At 50.5% G+C, this 17,273-nt stretch overlaps 1 protein-coding gene across 4 annotated transcripts in view; it reads right to left on the bottom strand.

Moving 5' to 3' along the window:
• Positions 1 to 17,273, bottom strand: part of REPS1 (RALBP1 associated Eps domain containing 1) — a 215,214-nt gene that overhangs the window by 151,938 nt on the left and 46,003 nt on the right. For all 4 annotated transcript variants that reach the window (XM_082249439.1, XM_082249441.1, XM_082249438.1 and 1 more), the window contains exons 2-3: positions 9,831 to 9,954; positions 8,652 to 8,845 (exon numbers count right to left, since the gene is read on the bottom strand). In XM_082249439.1, coding sequence (XP_082105565.1) covers positions 8,652 to 8,845; positions 9,831 to 9,954 — 318 coding nt within the window. The remainder of the gene's footprint in view (positions 1 to 8,651; positions 8,846 to 9,830; positions 9,955 to 17,273) is intronic.

The raw sequence follows: 17,273 nt of genomic DNA on the forward strand, positions 1-17,273 counted from the left end.
GCGGAACCGCTGCTCAGCAAAGAAAAAAAAAAACGGGAGGCTCCTCCCCCCTGTGCACCGCTGTGGCACTACAAGAAGCAGTGCAACCACAGCGCTGTATACTCGCCACCTGAGCTGGAAAGCGCAAAAAACAATCTGCCACACTGCTGGAAAGAGGCAGAGTAAAACGCTGACATGACACTAGAGGCCCCCACAGCTTCAGCACTGTCTCAGACTACATGAAAATGGCCGTCAATGAAAGTCTATGGGGGAAACCAAAAACATGGCCACCGAACTGGGAATCACAAAGACCACGGAAAAACGGCGGTACCACGCGGTGCAGCACAGGACCCTGGACCCCAGGGAAAAAATTGACGGACCCCAGGGAAAAAAATTGACGGACCCCAGGGAAAAAAATTGACAGACCCCAGGAGAGGACCCCCCCGCAGCACCCAGGAATGGACACCCCTAACCTCAACCAACAGCAGCATCACCCACTGCTCCTCCAGCCCAGCACCATGTGGCCACCCTACCCAATTTCACCCATGCCCCCAAACAGGGGCGGGGGGGGGGGGGCAGGGGACAGGTGAAGGCATCCAAATTTAAAGGAGGGGGAAGCACAAGAGGGAGGAAGGACACAGGGGGGCATACTATCCCCAGGGGGGGCCTGCGACCACCCCAACAATTCTGCAGGAGAGGAGGGGGGGACACTACTCACCATACCATGGTCACCAGGTGGGCGCCACTCCCAGCAGTCCACTGCACAATCTTGGAATGGGGGTGCTGCGGCCTTAGGTACGCTGCAACTCTGGTCGTGACTGCTGTTGTGATCAGTGCTATGCGACTTTGCGAGGTGTTTCACTCGCCAGTCAGCCCCCGTCCAGTGGGACTATGTCACGGCCAACTTAGCGTGGAGCTTGTACTTGGGTCGCGCTCGCAAGCCAGACTGGGAAGACAGTAAGGAACTAGAATATCCAGTGCCTCACCCAGTCCAACTGTTGTAGTTCACACATGAACCAAAAATAATAAAGACAAAGTAAAAAAATTCAATTAAAATAGGAAAAAATGCCAGGACCCCAGTTCCCAGCAGAGAGCCAGGTCTTTACTCCTGAACTAGGCAGGCAGAAAAAACGAAGTCATACAGCAGGAAGTGATGCCCCAGGGACGTACCCAAAAAGGTTTCCTGCCTAGTTCTACTCCTAGAGAGCAATAGCATAAGCCCAATGGTCTGAAGACTTGATGCTGTGTCTGTCATTGAACGAAATAGAAAAAACTGAATTTTTGTAAAATCTTACTGTAAAATTCCTTTCTCTGAGTCCTCCGACAGTCGCCGCCTCCTCCAAGTCATCACTATTGGGTATTGACTTCCGCTCCGCAGGAGTAGCTAGGCATAAGACTTAGTCAAAAGAACAAAAGCATTTAGCATAGACACACCCATGGGGGCTGTCCCACTGGTCAATACCCCCCTGCAGTGATCCATTCCAACTCAGTTTGGTAGAATAGCAGTAGGTTTACAAGAAAAATAAAAAACAAAAGCGGGGCGGCGACTGTCGGAGGACTCAGAGAAAGGCATTTTACGGTAAGATTTTACAAAAATTCAGTTTTCTCTTACGTCCTCCGACAGTCGCCGCCTCCTCGAAGTCATCACTATTGGGAAGTCCCAAAGCAGTGTAGACATGCGGGGTGGGAGACGCAACCACAGAAAAGGCAACGCAATACCCATATCAGAGAAAGGAACCTTACACGCACAGTAAGAGAACCTTCTGGGCAATAGAAAAAGCTCAACAGGAGCAACACCCCAGGAAAACAAATACCCAGGGGATAAACACCCCAACAGCCAGGGACCCACAAAAAAAACAAGGGTACCCTATGGCACTGCCGCACTGAGAACTTTTTGCGGCCAAAGGAGGCATCGGCTGATGCCAGAACATCCACCTTATAGAATTTGGAAAAGGTGTGCACCGACGACCAAGTCGCAGCCTTGCACACCTGGGCCACAGAGGCCTGATGCCGGTAGGCCCAGGACGTACTCAATGATCTGGTAGAGTGCGCCTTAACAGGGAAGGGAGCAAAGCATAGGCCTGTCCAATGGTCTGTCTGATCCATTTGCCAATGGTCGCTGCAGACGCGGCCATGCCCTTCCGAGGTCCCTCAGGAAGGACAAAGAGGGAATCCGATTTCCGAAATGACTCAGTGGACGACAGGTATACCCTGATCGCCCTGACAACATCCAAGGAATGCAATGCAACCTCCTTAGGATGCTTAGGCTTCGCACAGAGCGAAGGCAAAACAATGTCCTCATTAAGGTGAAAATCAGAGACCACCTTTGGAAGGAAGGACTGGTTGGGTCACAAGACCACCTTATCCCTATAAACCATCAGGTAAGGGGAGCGGCAAGACAAGGCCGCCAACTCCGACACTCTGCGTGCAGAAGTGATCGCTACCAGAAAAGCAACCTTTCGACAGAGGCAAAGAAATCTCCCGGATGTTTTCAAAGGGAGAACGTTGCAAAACGGACAGAACTAAGTTCAAGTCCCAAGGGGGTAGGGGCGCCCTCTGAGGAGGGGCCAAGTGACACCATGAATAAAGGTGCGAATCAAAGAGTTAGACGCCAATGGGCGCTGGAAAAGGACGGCCAGTGCAGACAACTGGCCCTTAACCGTGGACAACGCCAGGCGCTGGTCCACACCAGTTTGTAGGAAGGCTAACACCCTTGCCACCGAGTAGGAACGAGGAAGGAAGCCTCTGGATTCACACCAGGCAAAATAAGCCTTCCAGGTACGGTAATAGATCTTACCGGACGAGGCTTTCCTAGCCTTGAGCAAAGTAGGAATGACCTCAGAAGAGAGACCCCTGTCTCTCAGGACCTGGCTTTCAACAGCCATGCCGTTAAAGCCAGCGACTGTAAAGCAGGATGGAAGATCGGTCCCTGAGACAGTAGATCGTCTCGTAACGGTAGCCGCCACGGAGGCTCGACGGCCAGTTGAATGATGTCCGCGTACCAGGACCAGCGTGGCCAGTCCGGAGCCACCAGAATCACCAACTTCGGTTCCGAGACCAACCTGCGCAGGAACCTGGACAACAACTGAATCGGGGGAAAGGCAAACATCAGACGATACCGGTGCCAAGGCACCACCAGCGCATCCGAGGCGTCTGCCAGAGGATCGCGCGTTCTTGCCACAAAACTTCTTACCTTGTTGTTTAGCCGGGACACGAACAGATCCACATCCGGGGATCCCCATTTCGCACACAGCATTTGAAAAACCTCAAGGTGCAGGGACCATTCCCACTGGTCCAGGTTCTGGCAGCTCAGATAATCCGCCTGCCAGTTCTCCACACCCGGAATGTGAATTGCCAAAATCGCTGGGACGTGAGTCTCGGCCCAAGACAGAATGCTGGTCACTTCCTGAGCTGCCCGAGCACTCCTGGTGCCCCCTTGGTGATTGATGTCATCGCAGTGGCATTGTCCGTCTGCACCCGTACAGGGCGGCCCTGAAGACGATCCAACCAATGGAGCAGGCACAGCCTGATCGCTCTCAATTCCAAGATGTTTATTGGCAGGGATGATTCCGCCACCGACCAAGTGCCCTGGGCAGACAGGTTGCCCAGGACGCCACCCCAGCCCAACAGGCTGGCATCCGTGGTAATCACCGTCCACAGCAACGGCCGGAAGGATTTCCCCTACGCTACGGCCAGGGACTGAAGCCACCACAGAAGATCCACTCTGGTTTGGTGACTCAGAGACACCCTCAGTTTTAAAGGACTGAGGGAGTCTGTCCCACCTGGCCAGTATCTCCGCTTGGAGAGACCGCGTGTGAAACTGTGCAAACGGTATCGCCTCGAAGGCTGACACCATCAATCCCAGGGACCGCATACAGGTCTTGAGCGACGAGGACTCGTCCCTGAGGGACCTGACCTCGCTCTGCAGGGTCCGGAAGCTTGTCCTCCGGCAGAAACACCTTCGCTTGGGCGGAGTCGACAAAGTCGACTTCTGAACGTTGATGGTCCATCCGAACTCCTGGAGCGTCTGAACCGTAGTGGACAGATGGCGCAGCAGGCTCTGACTGGCACTCGATCTTAACAGGAGACCGTCCAGATAACCCAAGACCGCAATGCCCTGTGCCCGTAATAGGCCCAGAACAGGAGCCAGCACTTTGGTAAACACCCTTGGAGCCGAAGCGAGACCGAAAGGTATCGCCACAAACTGATAAGTGTTCCTCCGCGATAGCGAATCGGAGGTACCTCTGATGACCTTCAAATATGGGGATGTGTAAATGCGCATCCTTTAGGTCGATAGAAGCCAGGAAATCTCCCGGACTCAGGGAGGCCACCACTGAGCGGAGCGATTCCATGCGGAATTTTTGAACACGCACAAAGCGGTTCAGAGCTTTTAAGTCCAGAATTGGACGCACCTTGCCCTCATTTCTGGGCACAGTGAACAGATTCGAGTAAAACCCCCGAAATCTGTCCCGATGTGGCACCAGGACGATTACCCCCTGGGCGAGTAGATCCTGAACCGCCCGATGAAGATCTTGCAGCCGATCTGGGGTCAAATGAAGATTTGAGGGAAATAATCTGTCCCCTGGTCGCGAAAGGAATTCGATCTTGTAACCTGATCGAATGATTTACTGAACCCACTTGTCCGGAATCCGGAGCAGCCAAGGTTGGAGGAAACCGTGCAGACGTCCCCCCACCCCTGAAACAGGTGAGGGCGCCCCTTCAGGCAGTGGCGGACTGTGCCGCCGCACCAGCCTGGGCGGCTTTTGGCTTGCCCGCCCAGGGCTTTCTCTGGCCACCTTGGCCCTTGAAAGGTTTCCCCTTGTCCTGTGCCTTGAAGGCACGAAAGGACCCCTGATTTGGTTTAAAGGAAGGGCCAAGCTTACCGCAGAAAAACTTACCCCTAGGATTCTGGGGCAACAGAGTGCTCTTGCCCCCAGTGACACCTTTAAACCAATTCATCCAGGGATTCTAGAAAAAGACGAGACCCAGCATAAGGGATGTCAGACACCGTCTTCCTGGAAGTCTGGTCAGCCAACCAGCTTTTTAACCAAATCAAGCGGCGATTAAGTACTGCGACACTAGATAAGTGTGCAGCTAATGGGGCCTCATTCAAGGCCGCATCGCACAAATACATGACCCCTTGATAAATCTGGTCCACCATCCCCAAGCTAGTAGGGGGGGCAGAATCAGCCAAGAGGGTGCGTCTGAGCACCTTGGTCCAATCCGTCACGGCTTGAGCCACCATGACAGAGGCGAAAATAGGTTTCAGCATTTAACCCGCCACCATGTAGGAATGTCGGGCAAGAGATTCCAGCCTCCTATCCATAGGATCCTTAAACATCGGAGAGTCCTCGGTGGGTACCAGAGTGGCCCTGTTCAATCTGGCCACAGTGTGATCCACTTTGGGAGCCACAGACCAGCGCGAATCCGTAGGAGACGCAAAGGGGTAGAGGAGTTGAAACTTCTTTGGCACCACAAAAGTGTGCTTGAAGTTGCGACATTGTTCATTCACACAGTTTGGTGGAACTCAGCGGGGCAAGGAAATACCTATGCCACCTTACAGGATCTTACGGGTACCAAAAGAGGACCGTTTTCCCAGAGGATTGGGCTCATCCTCTAAATGTAGTGTTTCTTTAACGGCAATGATCAGCACATCCATAGCTGCGCGGTCCTCGGCCGTCCCAGGGGGGGGGGGGGGGGGGAATCATCCCCCTCCGCATCCTCCGCCTCCCCCTCAGACTGAGAAGAGCGAGAGCCTTCAAGGGGCACACTATCTATGGCAACCATGTCAGATTCAGAATCAGAAGAGAGAGAGAGCCTAGGCCTTTTTCTAGTATCCCGTTCAGTCATCAAAAGATCCACTTTGGACGCTAAAGTCGCAAGTGCGGCAGTCAAAGCAGGCAGAGCAGAAGATTCAGAGGAACCTGAATCATCCACCAAAGCTGGGGGAAATTTGCTGTCCTGGGACTCTATAATAAAAAACTTTTTTTTTTCCAAGGTACTGGCCCTTAAGCGCACCGCGATCCCCCGCAGTACACCGCTATGAAGGATTCTGAAAACAGACCCCCAAACAGGAATAAGCTGACAGCCAGAGGTATTCCCACAAAAAAACAGCAAAGACAGACCCCACAAGTGTTACCACACGCCTGCCGATCTCCTCTGTACATAAAGAGGAAGTGATGTCACCGCAGGAGGCTGAACTAGGACTTCAGACTAAGGAAACATGGTTGCCCATAGAAAGCAATGGGAGGCTCCGGGAAAATGGCCGCTGACATGTGCTCAGGAGAACACATTGCCACACACAAGATGGCGCCGTAAGGCGCCAAAATACACTACATACATCGCTGCAGAAGCACCCACAGTGAAGCTAGCAAGCTGCTCACAGCTAAAAATGGTGGACCGGCGGTTTTTAACCCCGCAGCAGTCGCCGCACGTGTCTGCACCTCCACACACACCATAAAGTGTCACATAGGAGAGGGACCCCCACAAACAACCCCACATAGTGAACTAGCTGAGTAAAGCCCCGTACACACGTACCGATCGTCGGCCAAAGGATCGGCCGTCTTTTGTCCCCGGGCTGTCGTGTCTGTTGAAAAGTGCAAAAGACTGCACAAGAATTTTGTCCGCCGACTACAGCCGACTGCAGAAGTGATGTCATGTGATGGTTCACTTTCCCTGTGTTTTTTCTTTTCTGAGCATGCCCAGTCTGGCAAATCTGCTGTCTGTCGGCCGAAATCTGTACTGACTGGCGAACAATCGGCCGTTCTGGTGTCGGCCTACAAAAATTTTAATGCTTGCATGACAGATTCTTTTCGGCCGAATGTGCGCTGTCGGCTGTCGGAGGCATCATACTAACAAGCCTACAATCGGCAGATCGGTCGTCGGCCGAAGCTTTTCGGCCGACGATCGGTACGTGTGTACGGGCCTTTAGAGTCCCCGCAGGGACCAGGAGAAAGGGAGCCCCAAAAATGCACAGACATTAGGGGATACCACAGACACACAGGACTGCCAGCCCCAGACAGAGGCCCCACACAGAATGTACTTACCGTATCCGATGGCGTGGGTGCCTCACATCGACGGGAAACCTCCCACCCCAGATGACGGGGTGCCGTTAGCCAAAAACGCAGGACGCTAGCAATGCAAGGAACCTTGGGAGAGACGTCCAGGCTTTCATCCCTGAGGACAGGGATGGGTCTTTTGCGAGGCCAGGGCGTACGCATAGCCTGCTAAACGCTCGATGGCGGGCTGGGATTCCATAAGGCCCTCTGTCCTGAGATACAAGGACGACCAGTGTGACTCCCAGCTCCGCGACGCCGTCATCCTCTTGAAGAAGTGACTAACTAGACACTGATAAATAAACAGCTAGTAATGCAAAGAAAAAAGCGCATTTGCAGAAATAAAATCATAAGAAATAGAAGAAGGCTGAGACTGTAGTCCCAGCACAGGGAGAGCCTAACTAGGCAGAAGACAAACTGAGTTGGGATGGCTAATAGCAGGGGTGTATTGGACCAGTGGGACAGCCCCCATAGGTGTGTCTATGTAAATTACTTTGTTTTTAACAAGTCTTATGCTTAACTCGCTCCTATTGATAAGAGGTCAATACCCATTGGTGAAGACTGTATGAGTGGGCGGCGACTGTCAGAGGACGTAAGAGAAATAAACATTTGAAAAACTGTTTCCATACATTTATGACTGGTATTATTAAAAACTGGAGCAATGTTAATAGTTATAGGCAGTGTTTTGTTAAGGCAGGATATCACCGGATCCACAGTGGGAACAGTCCACTTTAAACATGAAAAACCTCATCAAATGGCTATTGGTCTGAAAAGATTTAGGAGATGTAATTAACTTGTCAGACAGGTCTCAGTCGCAGCACAGAACAGGTGCAAGGAGTGTACTAGGAACATTTTGAACTTGGGCCCTTTCAGAGAGCTTAAGCTGGACAAAGGACTAGTGGAAGCTACAGGCTGCTCCATTTTTATTGTAACTCATACAGCCATACAACATCGATAAGAGCCGATATGGTATCTCTTAGCCTGGGAGCAGGCTTTGTGTACTGGTGCGAAGTCATGTTGAAACAGGAAGGGACAACCCCAAAACGTTCCCACAAAGTTGGGAGAATGAAATTGTCCAAAATGTGTTGGTATGCTGACACCCTAAGAGTTCACTTCACTGGAACTAAGGGGCCAAGCCCAACCCCCTGAAAAACAACCCCACACCATAATCCTTCCTTCACCAAATGATTTGGACCAGTGCACAATGCAAGGTCCAAAAAAAACATGGATGAGCGAGTTTGGGGTGGAGAAACTTGACTGGCCTGCCCTGGCCTAAACCCAATAGAACACCTTTGGGATGAATTAAAGTAGAGACCATGAGCCAGGCCCTCTCTCCATCATCAGTGCCTGAGACCTCACAAATGCGGTTCTGGAAGAATGGTCAAACATTCCCATAGCCACACTCCTGAACCTTGTAGACAGCCTTCCAGGAAGAGTTGAAGTGGTTATAGCTTCAAAGGGAGGACCAACTCAATGTTGAACCCTACGGACTAAGACTGGGATGCTATTAAAGTTCATACTTGAACATAGCTTAACAAGCCAAGAGAATAGCAATTTCCTTTTTGATCTCTTAGAATACCACTTGAATGTCTAATACATCACTAAACATCACATTACCTGCTGTTCTGCTGGACCGCGTGCCTGAATCACATCATGACTAATGGAGCCTTTTTTGACTTGTGTTCTTCCAGGGGGAGGTGGGATGACCCCTGAGTAAGAAGAGTTGTCTCCATCTAAACTGTGGGCAACTGGATGTCTTGAATCTTGCTCATTTTTGGACACCAGAAATCTTGGCAGGGGTAGATCTTTTACTACAGAAGACAGAGTTGTTCGAAAAAAAAAAAAACATTTGAACAAAGCACTTAGAATTACACATTCCAAATTAGTGTACAATTTAAAGCATACATTTACCTTTGAGAACATGTAACATGCTTCCAATGCTACAACCGCTGCCCGATTCCCCCCTCCTCCCTGTGACATCGGTACGGGGAGAAGTTCCCTGTACCAGCTGTCACATTTTGAAATTAGCGGAGTCATGCAGGGGCTCCGCCATAAGACCATGTCATTTATTCACACAACTGTGTGTGTGAATGAACTTAAAGTCCTGACATTTGTGGCTGTCGGCTTGTAGTTCTCAATGAGTTCATCGATTATTCCTGTCAGATTGTATCTGGTTGCCCATACAGGATGTCAAGCACACAGATACACTGACAGATCTGCAGGAGACCTGCATGGCACCAGCAATCCTTTACAGGCTCCAAAAAAATAAATAGCACTTTTTTTTTACCAGTAAAAAGATGCACATTTATTTTTTTCAAAAAAGTGACCTTTTAACAATTAGGCAAAAAACAAATGTGTTTGTTAGCACAGGGGTGAAAATGATATCTTAATACAGTAAGTAAAAGCCAAAAGAAATACATTTTAAATACATTAGACGCAGTTCATCATATGTTCTGTAAAATTTTAAAAAACACAAAAAAAAAACCAATGAAACCTTAAACCATCAGTCACTGCTAAAATTGTGAAGGCAAACAAACAGTACACAACAGGGATAAAAGCTTGCTATCTTTTAAACCATAATACGCGCTCAAAGCCGAGCTTTTCCACAGAGTAGGTGCTCAGGGTTTGGGAATATCTACTGTCTACTGTAGGGTGTGAATAGATCAAGTGTTTAGGAGAAACTCCTGCGGGCCTTTTCAGTTAGTTACACTTTCCATAACTTTTAAAACAATACATACATTTTATATTAAATCAGGTAGCTGAACATAGGATGTCTAAATATCCATGTCTACTTACCAGTGTTTAAACTCTCAACTCGCAGAGGTAAACCAGACTGTGCTACTGCCACAAGTTTCAATGCAATGTAAAACTGACTTCTTCCAAAATAACCAAGCCTTGTTGCTCCGCACAGTTCCATTATCTGAAAAACATACAAGATTTAATTCAAGTCTTGAACCAAGATGTTCATTCGATTTTATTCAGTAACAGAGCCAACCCCGGTATGGAAGTAGTGATATAGACAAGTGGACACAAAAGTAGTTAAGTCTACACTACAACATTTTTAAAGCAAAGCAATAGATATGCTTAAATGCCACGTACCACACCAGCACGTGTTCCTTTCCTTTTTGCTTAGCAGGAAACAAAAAAAAAAAAGGAATTTTTGTAAAATCTTACCTGTAAAATTCCTTTCTCTGAGTCCTCCGACAGTCGCCGCCTCTTCATATTCGTCACTAATGGGGTTATTGATCTTTTCTCCGTAGGAGTAGCTAGGCAACAGAATATATTAATATCAAAGCTTTTAGCATATCCCACCCCCAGGGGGTGGTCCCCTCAGTCAATACCTCCTTGCTTCCTGCTTACCAACTCAGTTTCAGTAGAATAGCAGTAGAGTACATAAACAAACCCCCAAAAGAGGGGCGGGGGCGGCGACTGTCGGAGGACTCAGAGAAAGGAATTTTACAGGTAAGATTTTACAAAAATTCAGTTTTCTCTTACGTCCTCCGACAGTCGCCGCCTCTTCATATTCGTCACTAATGGGGACGTCCCAAAGCAGTGTAGACATGAGGGGTGGGAAAAAACAGCAGCCGCGCCTAAAGCAACGCAATACCCACATCAGAGAAAGGAACCTTACCAAAGTAAGAGAACCAACTGGGCAACAGGAAAACGTGCTCAACAGGAGCAACAACCCAGGAAAAAACAAGTAACTCAGGGGTAAAAACACCCCAACAGCCAAGGTCCCAAATAAGGGACCCTAAGGCACCGCCGCACTAAGGACTTTACGGCCAAAAGAAGCATCTGCCGATGCCTGAACATCCACTTTGTAAAATTTGGAGAAGGTGTGAACGGACGACCAAGTCGCCGCCTTACACACCTGGACCACAGAAGCCTGATGATGACAGGCCCAAGACGTACTCCGAGATCTGGTAGAGTGCGCCTTCACAGGGACGGGAGGAACCTTCCCCCTCAAAGCATAGGCCTGCTCAATGGTCTGTCTGATCCATTTGGCGATGGTAGAAGCCGACGCCGCCATGCCCTTCCGAGGTCCCTCAGGAAGGACAAAGAGAATCCGACTTGCGAAAGGATTTAGTTGATGACAGGTAAACCCTGATCGCCCTAACAACATCCAAGGAATGTAAAGCCACCTCCTTCGGATGCTTAGGCTTCGCGCAAAGCGAAGGCAAGACAATGTCCTCATTGAGGTGAAAGTCAGAAATTCTCTTCGGAAGAAAAGACGGGTTAGGTCGCAAGACCACCTTATCCAAGTGAAGCACCAAATAAGGAGACTGGCAGGACAAGGCCGCCAGCTCCGACACCCTGCGAGCCAAAGTAATCGCCACTAAGAAGGCAACCTTCTTGGACAACAAAGACAACGAGATCTCCCTGATATTTTCAAAAGGAGCATGTTGCAACACGGACAGAACAAGGTTCAAATCCCATGGAGGCAAAGGCTCCCTCCTAGGAGGGACCAAATGACGCACCCCTTGAACAAAGGTGCGACCAGAGAGTTAGACGCCACAGGACAGAAATCTGACCCTTAAGCGTGGCCAAAGCCAAACGCTGGTCCACGCCCGTTTGAAGGAAAGCCAACACTCTCGACACCAAGTATGAGCGAGGGGAATACCCCCTGGACTCACACCAGGCAAAATACGCCTTCCAAGTACGGTAGTAAATCTTCCCTGAAGAGGCCTTCCTGGCCTTGATCAAAGTGGGAATGACCTCAGGGGAGAGACCCCTATCCTTCAAGACCTGGCTTTCAACAGCCAGGCCGTTAAAGCCAGCGACTGTAAAGCAGGATGGAATATAGGTCCTTGAGACAAAAGGTCTGCTCGAAGAGGCAGACGCCACGGAGCGTCGACCGCCAGATTCACGAGGTCTGCGTACCAAGACCGGCGAGGCCAGTCCGGTGCCACCAGAATCACCGTTTTCGGGTCCGAGGCCAACCTGCGAAGGAACCTGGACAGCAGCTGAATCGGTGGAAAGGCATACATCAGACGATACTGATGCCAGGGCGTCACTAACGCGTCCGAGGCGTCTGCCCGAGGATCGCGCGTCCTTGCCACGAACCTTACCACCTTGTGATTTAGACGAGACGCGAACAGGTCCACATCTGGGGACCCCCACTTCACGCACAACATCTGGAAGACATCCGGGTGAAGGGACCATTCCCCCTGGTCCAGGGTCTGGCGGCTCAGATAATCCGCCTGCCAGTTTTCCACCCCCGGAATGTGAACTGCAGAGATCGCCGGGACGTGCGTCTCGGCCCAAGACAGAATGTCGGCTACTTCCCGAGCCGCCCGGGCACTCCTGGTGCCCCCTTGGTGGTTGATGTAGGCCACCGCTGTGGCATTGTCCGTCTGCACCCGAACTGGACGGCCCTGAAGCCTGTCCGTCCAACGCAGAAGACAGAGATTTATCGCTCGCAATTCCAGAATGTTGATCGGAAGGGAAGCTTCCTCCTCCGAACACCACCCCAGCCTGACAGGCTGGCATCCGTGGTGATCACCGTCCACGACAAGGGACGAAAGGACTTGCCCCGCGACACCGCCGGGGACTGGAGCCACCACAAAAGACCCCTTCGGGTGTGGCGGCTCAACGAAATCCGCATATCCAGAGATTGCGGACGCCCGTCCCACACGGCCAGGACCTCCGCCTGAAGCTCTCGTGTGTGAAACTGGGCGAAGGGAATCGCCTCGAAGGCCGAAACCATCAATCCCAGACACCTCATACACGTCCGGAGGGACGAGCACTGATCGTCCCTGAGGGACCTGACTTCACACTGAAGTGTCCGAAGCTTGTCTTCCGGCAGGAAGACCTTCGCCTGAACAGAGTCCAGAATCATCACCAGGTAGGGAAGACGAACCGACGGACACAACGTCGATTTTGGAAAATTTATCGTCCAGCCGAATTCCTGCAGAGTCTGCATCGTGATGGACAGGTCGTTCACCAGACCCCGATTGGTCGCGGACCGAATCAGGATATCGTCCAGATACCCCAGGACAGAAATGCCCTGGGCCCTCAGTAAAGCCAGAACCGGCGCAAGCACCTTGGTGAAAACCCGAGTAGCAGAAGAGAGACCGAAGGGCAACGCCACGAATTGATAATGATCCTCCGCAATGGCAAATCGAAGGAACCTCTGGTGACCCTCGAAAATGGGGATGTGTAGGTACGCATCCTTCAAGGCGATGGAGGCCATGAATTCCCCCGGAACCAGGGCAGCCACCACCGAGCGCAGGGATTCCATGCGAAACTTGCGAACCCGCACAAAGCGGTTCAGAGCTTTCAAGTCCAGAATCGGACGTACTTTGCCCTCCTTTCTGGGCACAGTGAACAGATTGGAATAGAACCCCCGAAATCTGTCCCGATGAGGCACCGGAACCACCACTCCCTGGACCCGCAGGTCCCGCACCGCCAGGTGCAGATCCTGAAAGCGCTCGAGTCAGCTGAAGGTTTGAGGGGAAAAATCTGCCTGCCGGCCGAGAGAGAAGCTCGATCTTGTATCCAGATCGAACGATTTACTGAACCCACCTGTCCCGAACGCGGTCCAACCAGGGTTGAAGAAAACCGAGCAAACGTCCCCCCACCCCAGAAACGGGTGAGGGCGCCCCTTCAGGCCGCTGTGTTACGGGCAGCGGATCCGGACTGGCCGGACTTCTGCTTACCCACCCACGGCTTCTTCTGGGAGCCTTGGCCTTTGAAGGGCTTGCCCTTATAGTGCGACCGAAAGGCACGAAAGGACCCCTGAGAGGGCCTAAACGAAGCATTCTTCTTACCACAAACAAACTTATTCTTGTGAGATTGGGGCAAGAGAGTGCTCTTACCCCCAGAAATACCCTTTATCAGAGTATCCAAAGATTCGCCAAAAAGGCGGGATCCCGCGTAGAGGCAAATTTGCCAGAGTCTTGCGAGAAGATTGGTCAACCGACCAACATTTCAACCAAATCAGGCGAGGGTTCAACACCGCCACACTAGAAAGGCGCGCCGCCAAAGTGACTAAATCCAAGTCCGCATCACACCCTGATGAATCTGATCCACCATAGCCAAAGTTGTCGGCGGGGCAGAATCAGCCACCAGAGTGCGCCTGAGCACCTGCGTCCAATCCGCAATAGCCTGGGCTGCCATAATGGAAGCAAAAATAGGCTTCAGCATAGAACCAGCAGCCGTATAGGCATGACGGGCCAGAGATTCCAATCTCCTGTCCGTAGGGTCCCGGAACACCGGGGTATCCTCAGCAGGGATCGCAGTTGATTTATTCAAAATCGCCACCGCGTGATCCACCTGAGGCGGTACACACAAACGCTCATCAGTAGCCGGTGTAAAGGGATAACGCAGCTTGAACCTACTCGGCACAGCAAAAGGCTTTTTTAAATTGCGCCTTTGCTCATCAACCGCGTGCTGAAATTCCGTAGAGCAAGGAAAAACCTGCGATGTTTTGCGTTTCCTCTGCGTCCCATAAGAGGACAACAAAGCAGGAGGACATGGTTCATCCTGCAAATGCAGCGTTTGCTTGATAGAAGCAACCAACTCATCCATGAGTGCAAGCTCTTCAGACGAGCCAGGGGGAGAATTATCAACCCCTTCCACCTTAGCCTCCTCGTCAGACCCCACAAGGTCCAGGGATGAGTGAGACCCTGAGAAGGGCACTCCAGCCATAGCAGCCCCATCTCCCTCTGAATCAGAGGAAATAGACACCCTGGGCCGTTTTGTGGATCGATCAGCCACCAGCATCTGCACCTGAGCAGCCAAGTTTGCCACAATAGTGGCCAGATCAGCCCCCTCGGGGGAAGCAGCAGCCCCTTGGCCCCCCACCAGGGTGGGAGGAAACTTGCAATCCTGAGAATCCATGCCCCAGCAAAAAAATTAATAAAGGGTACAGCCCCTTTAAGATCGCGGCGAGCGCTGCCCCCCGCACCCACTGAACACACTGACCCCCACAGGTATAAGAAACTGGGCAAGGAATACAGGAAAAAAGGAGATATAAAACCTGGAGAGCTCACACAGGCTGCTGCACCGATCGCTGTCCCAGAGGAAAAGGAAGTGATGCAAGACTGACCGCCCCTATGAAGCCTCTGTAAGGCTACATAAACATGGCCGCTGGCTGAGGACAAAACCCTGGGCAAAGAGAACATGGCGCTGACATGTGGGATCGATCGCCGCTCAAAATGGGGGCGTTTGGCGCCAAAAACGTGTGCAGTACCTCACAGGACCTGCCACCATAATTTTTGCCCCAGAAAAAAATGGCGGATCGCCGCACAGCATGTCTAAAATCTTACTGCTTCACATGACACCCAGCAGAGCGGGAGAGCCCCCCCCTCACAGCCCACACACAGGCAGAAAGTGCACACAGGAGCTGACAGGGAGCACAGCAGCCACACAGACATGCAGGGTCACACAGTCCCAGACTGACACCCAAAAAAGACAGGTCCCCACATAGAGATACACTTACCAGTCCGGATGGCGTGGGGAGCCCGCTCCAGCGACCAAACCGCAGTACTGAGGACAGGGAGTGTCGCAAGCATGACGCAGTGGAGTTGCGGTGCGAATCCGCAATGGCGTCCAGTGAGGTAGCCACCTCACCGATAGCATCCCTGCAGCGAACAGGGATGGGTCGTTCAATGTGCCAGGGCAAAACCTAAGCTGAACGCTCGATGGCAGGCTGGGAAGCCCCTGGCCCTGAGCCCTGGGATCCAGGGTGGCCAGACTGAGACCCAGCTCTGCACGATCATCTTCATCAGAAGAACTAATGCTGGAAATAAACAGCTAAGTAAAAGAAAGAGAAAAAACTTCAAATAAAACCAAAAAAGAGAAAAGTGGCTGACACTAAGAGCCCCAGCACAGGAACAGCCTGCGTACTCCTGAGCTAGGCATGTGAAACTGAGTTGGTAAGCAGGAAGCAAGGAGGTATTGACTGAGGGGACCACCCCCTGGGGGTGGGATATGCTAAAAGCTTTGATATTAATATATTCTGTTGCCACCTACTCCTACGGAGCAAAGGTCAATAACCCCATTAGTGAAGAATATGAAGAGGCGGCGACTGTCGGAGGACGTAAGAGAAAACAAAATCATGGTATTTTGTAGCAAGGAAGAGCATGTGAACATTGGGGCTTGGCATAGTATTACACGTGAGTAGGAGAATCCTCAGAGATGCACTCCCAGTAGAGCCATTTAAGATTTTATACATAGACGTCTTTCTGACATACACATATAATGGAATAATGGAATGGTCTCATTAAACAAAATTGTAATTGTTTTGAGGCCACGTTTTGCAGATATACAGCTAAACCCACTTGTATTCTTTTTACAATGGAAATCAAACATTGTTTGTAAAATTCTTCTTCACAGTAGAAAAATGTGTTGCCCCCAACTGTGTTGAACTTGTAAATGGCTTTGCTTTTTACCCTTCTTTCCTGGTTAATCCCAACTAACCACACAATCTGGAGACTTTGCTTGTCATTTTATGATTTTAAGCCCAATCTTGTTCTCATTTTATAAAGTATGACCACTGTTAAGCTGTTGTCCACGGAGATGCCGTTCATGTAAGCGGTTGTCCATTGAAGCTTGTCTCCTGACTCTGTCATATAGGCTAGAGCTCATCATTGTGGTGAGGCTTCTTTTCTGTCCACTCTAGAGTGGACTAAAAATGACCTGGAGCTTGCAGTGGGGAAAAACAAGGTCACGCTTCTTGGATATGCTGTTTTACAGATACGAATTACAAAGGCTTTAAAAGGTAAACCTATTTGGTTTGTTTTTTGCCCTGAATTTGCTACAGCTTTTTACAAAACAAAATTATTGTATTAAAGTTGTATTGTATTCCAAGAAATGAAATGGATGCAACTGCCTCCAATTGGTTGGTCATAAGACATGTCGTCCGTACACCCATCTCCCCCACCCCTCCTCGTCTTCTGTACTGAAAGCAATAATGTAGTCCTTGGCAGCATTTTTGTCAAACTTACTGCTAAGTGGAAGAATTGGTCTTTGGGCCTGTTCACACTTCTCTCACATTAAACTGCAGCGGTTTAATGTGCAGCAGCTGCCCCTTCTGGCTGCAGTGAGCTGACAGTAGGAAGCAGTGTGATGTGCATTTAAGCGCATCTCAAATTCACTTTTTTGTGTCAACTTTATTTGAAGAATATTTGAAGGTAAAATGTCTCAGTGAGATGTAAATAATGCTATTTATTGAATTAGAAACTACACTCAAGAGCTTTGTGCAATGTACCACACCTTGGCTGCTGCAAGATTCAA

The sequence above is a fragment of the Pelophylax lessonae genome, assembly GCF_965119305.1.
Source record: "Pelophylax lessonae genome assembly, chromosome: 3".
Taxonomy (NCBI): domain Eukaryota; kingdom Metazoa; phylum Chordata; class Amphibia; order Anura; family Ranidae; genus Pelophylax; species Pelophylax lessonae.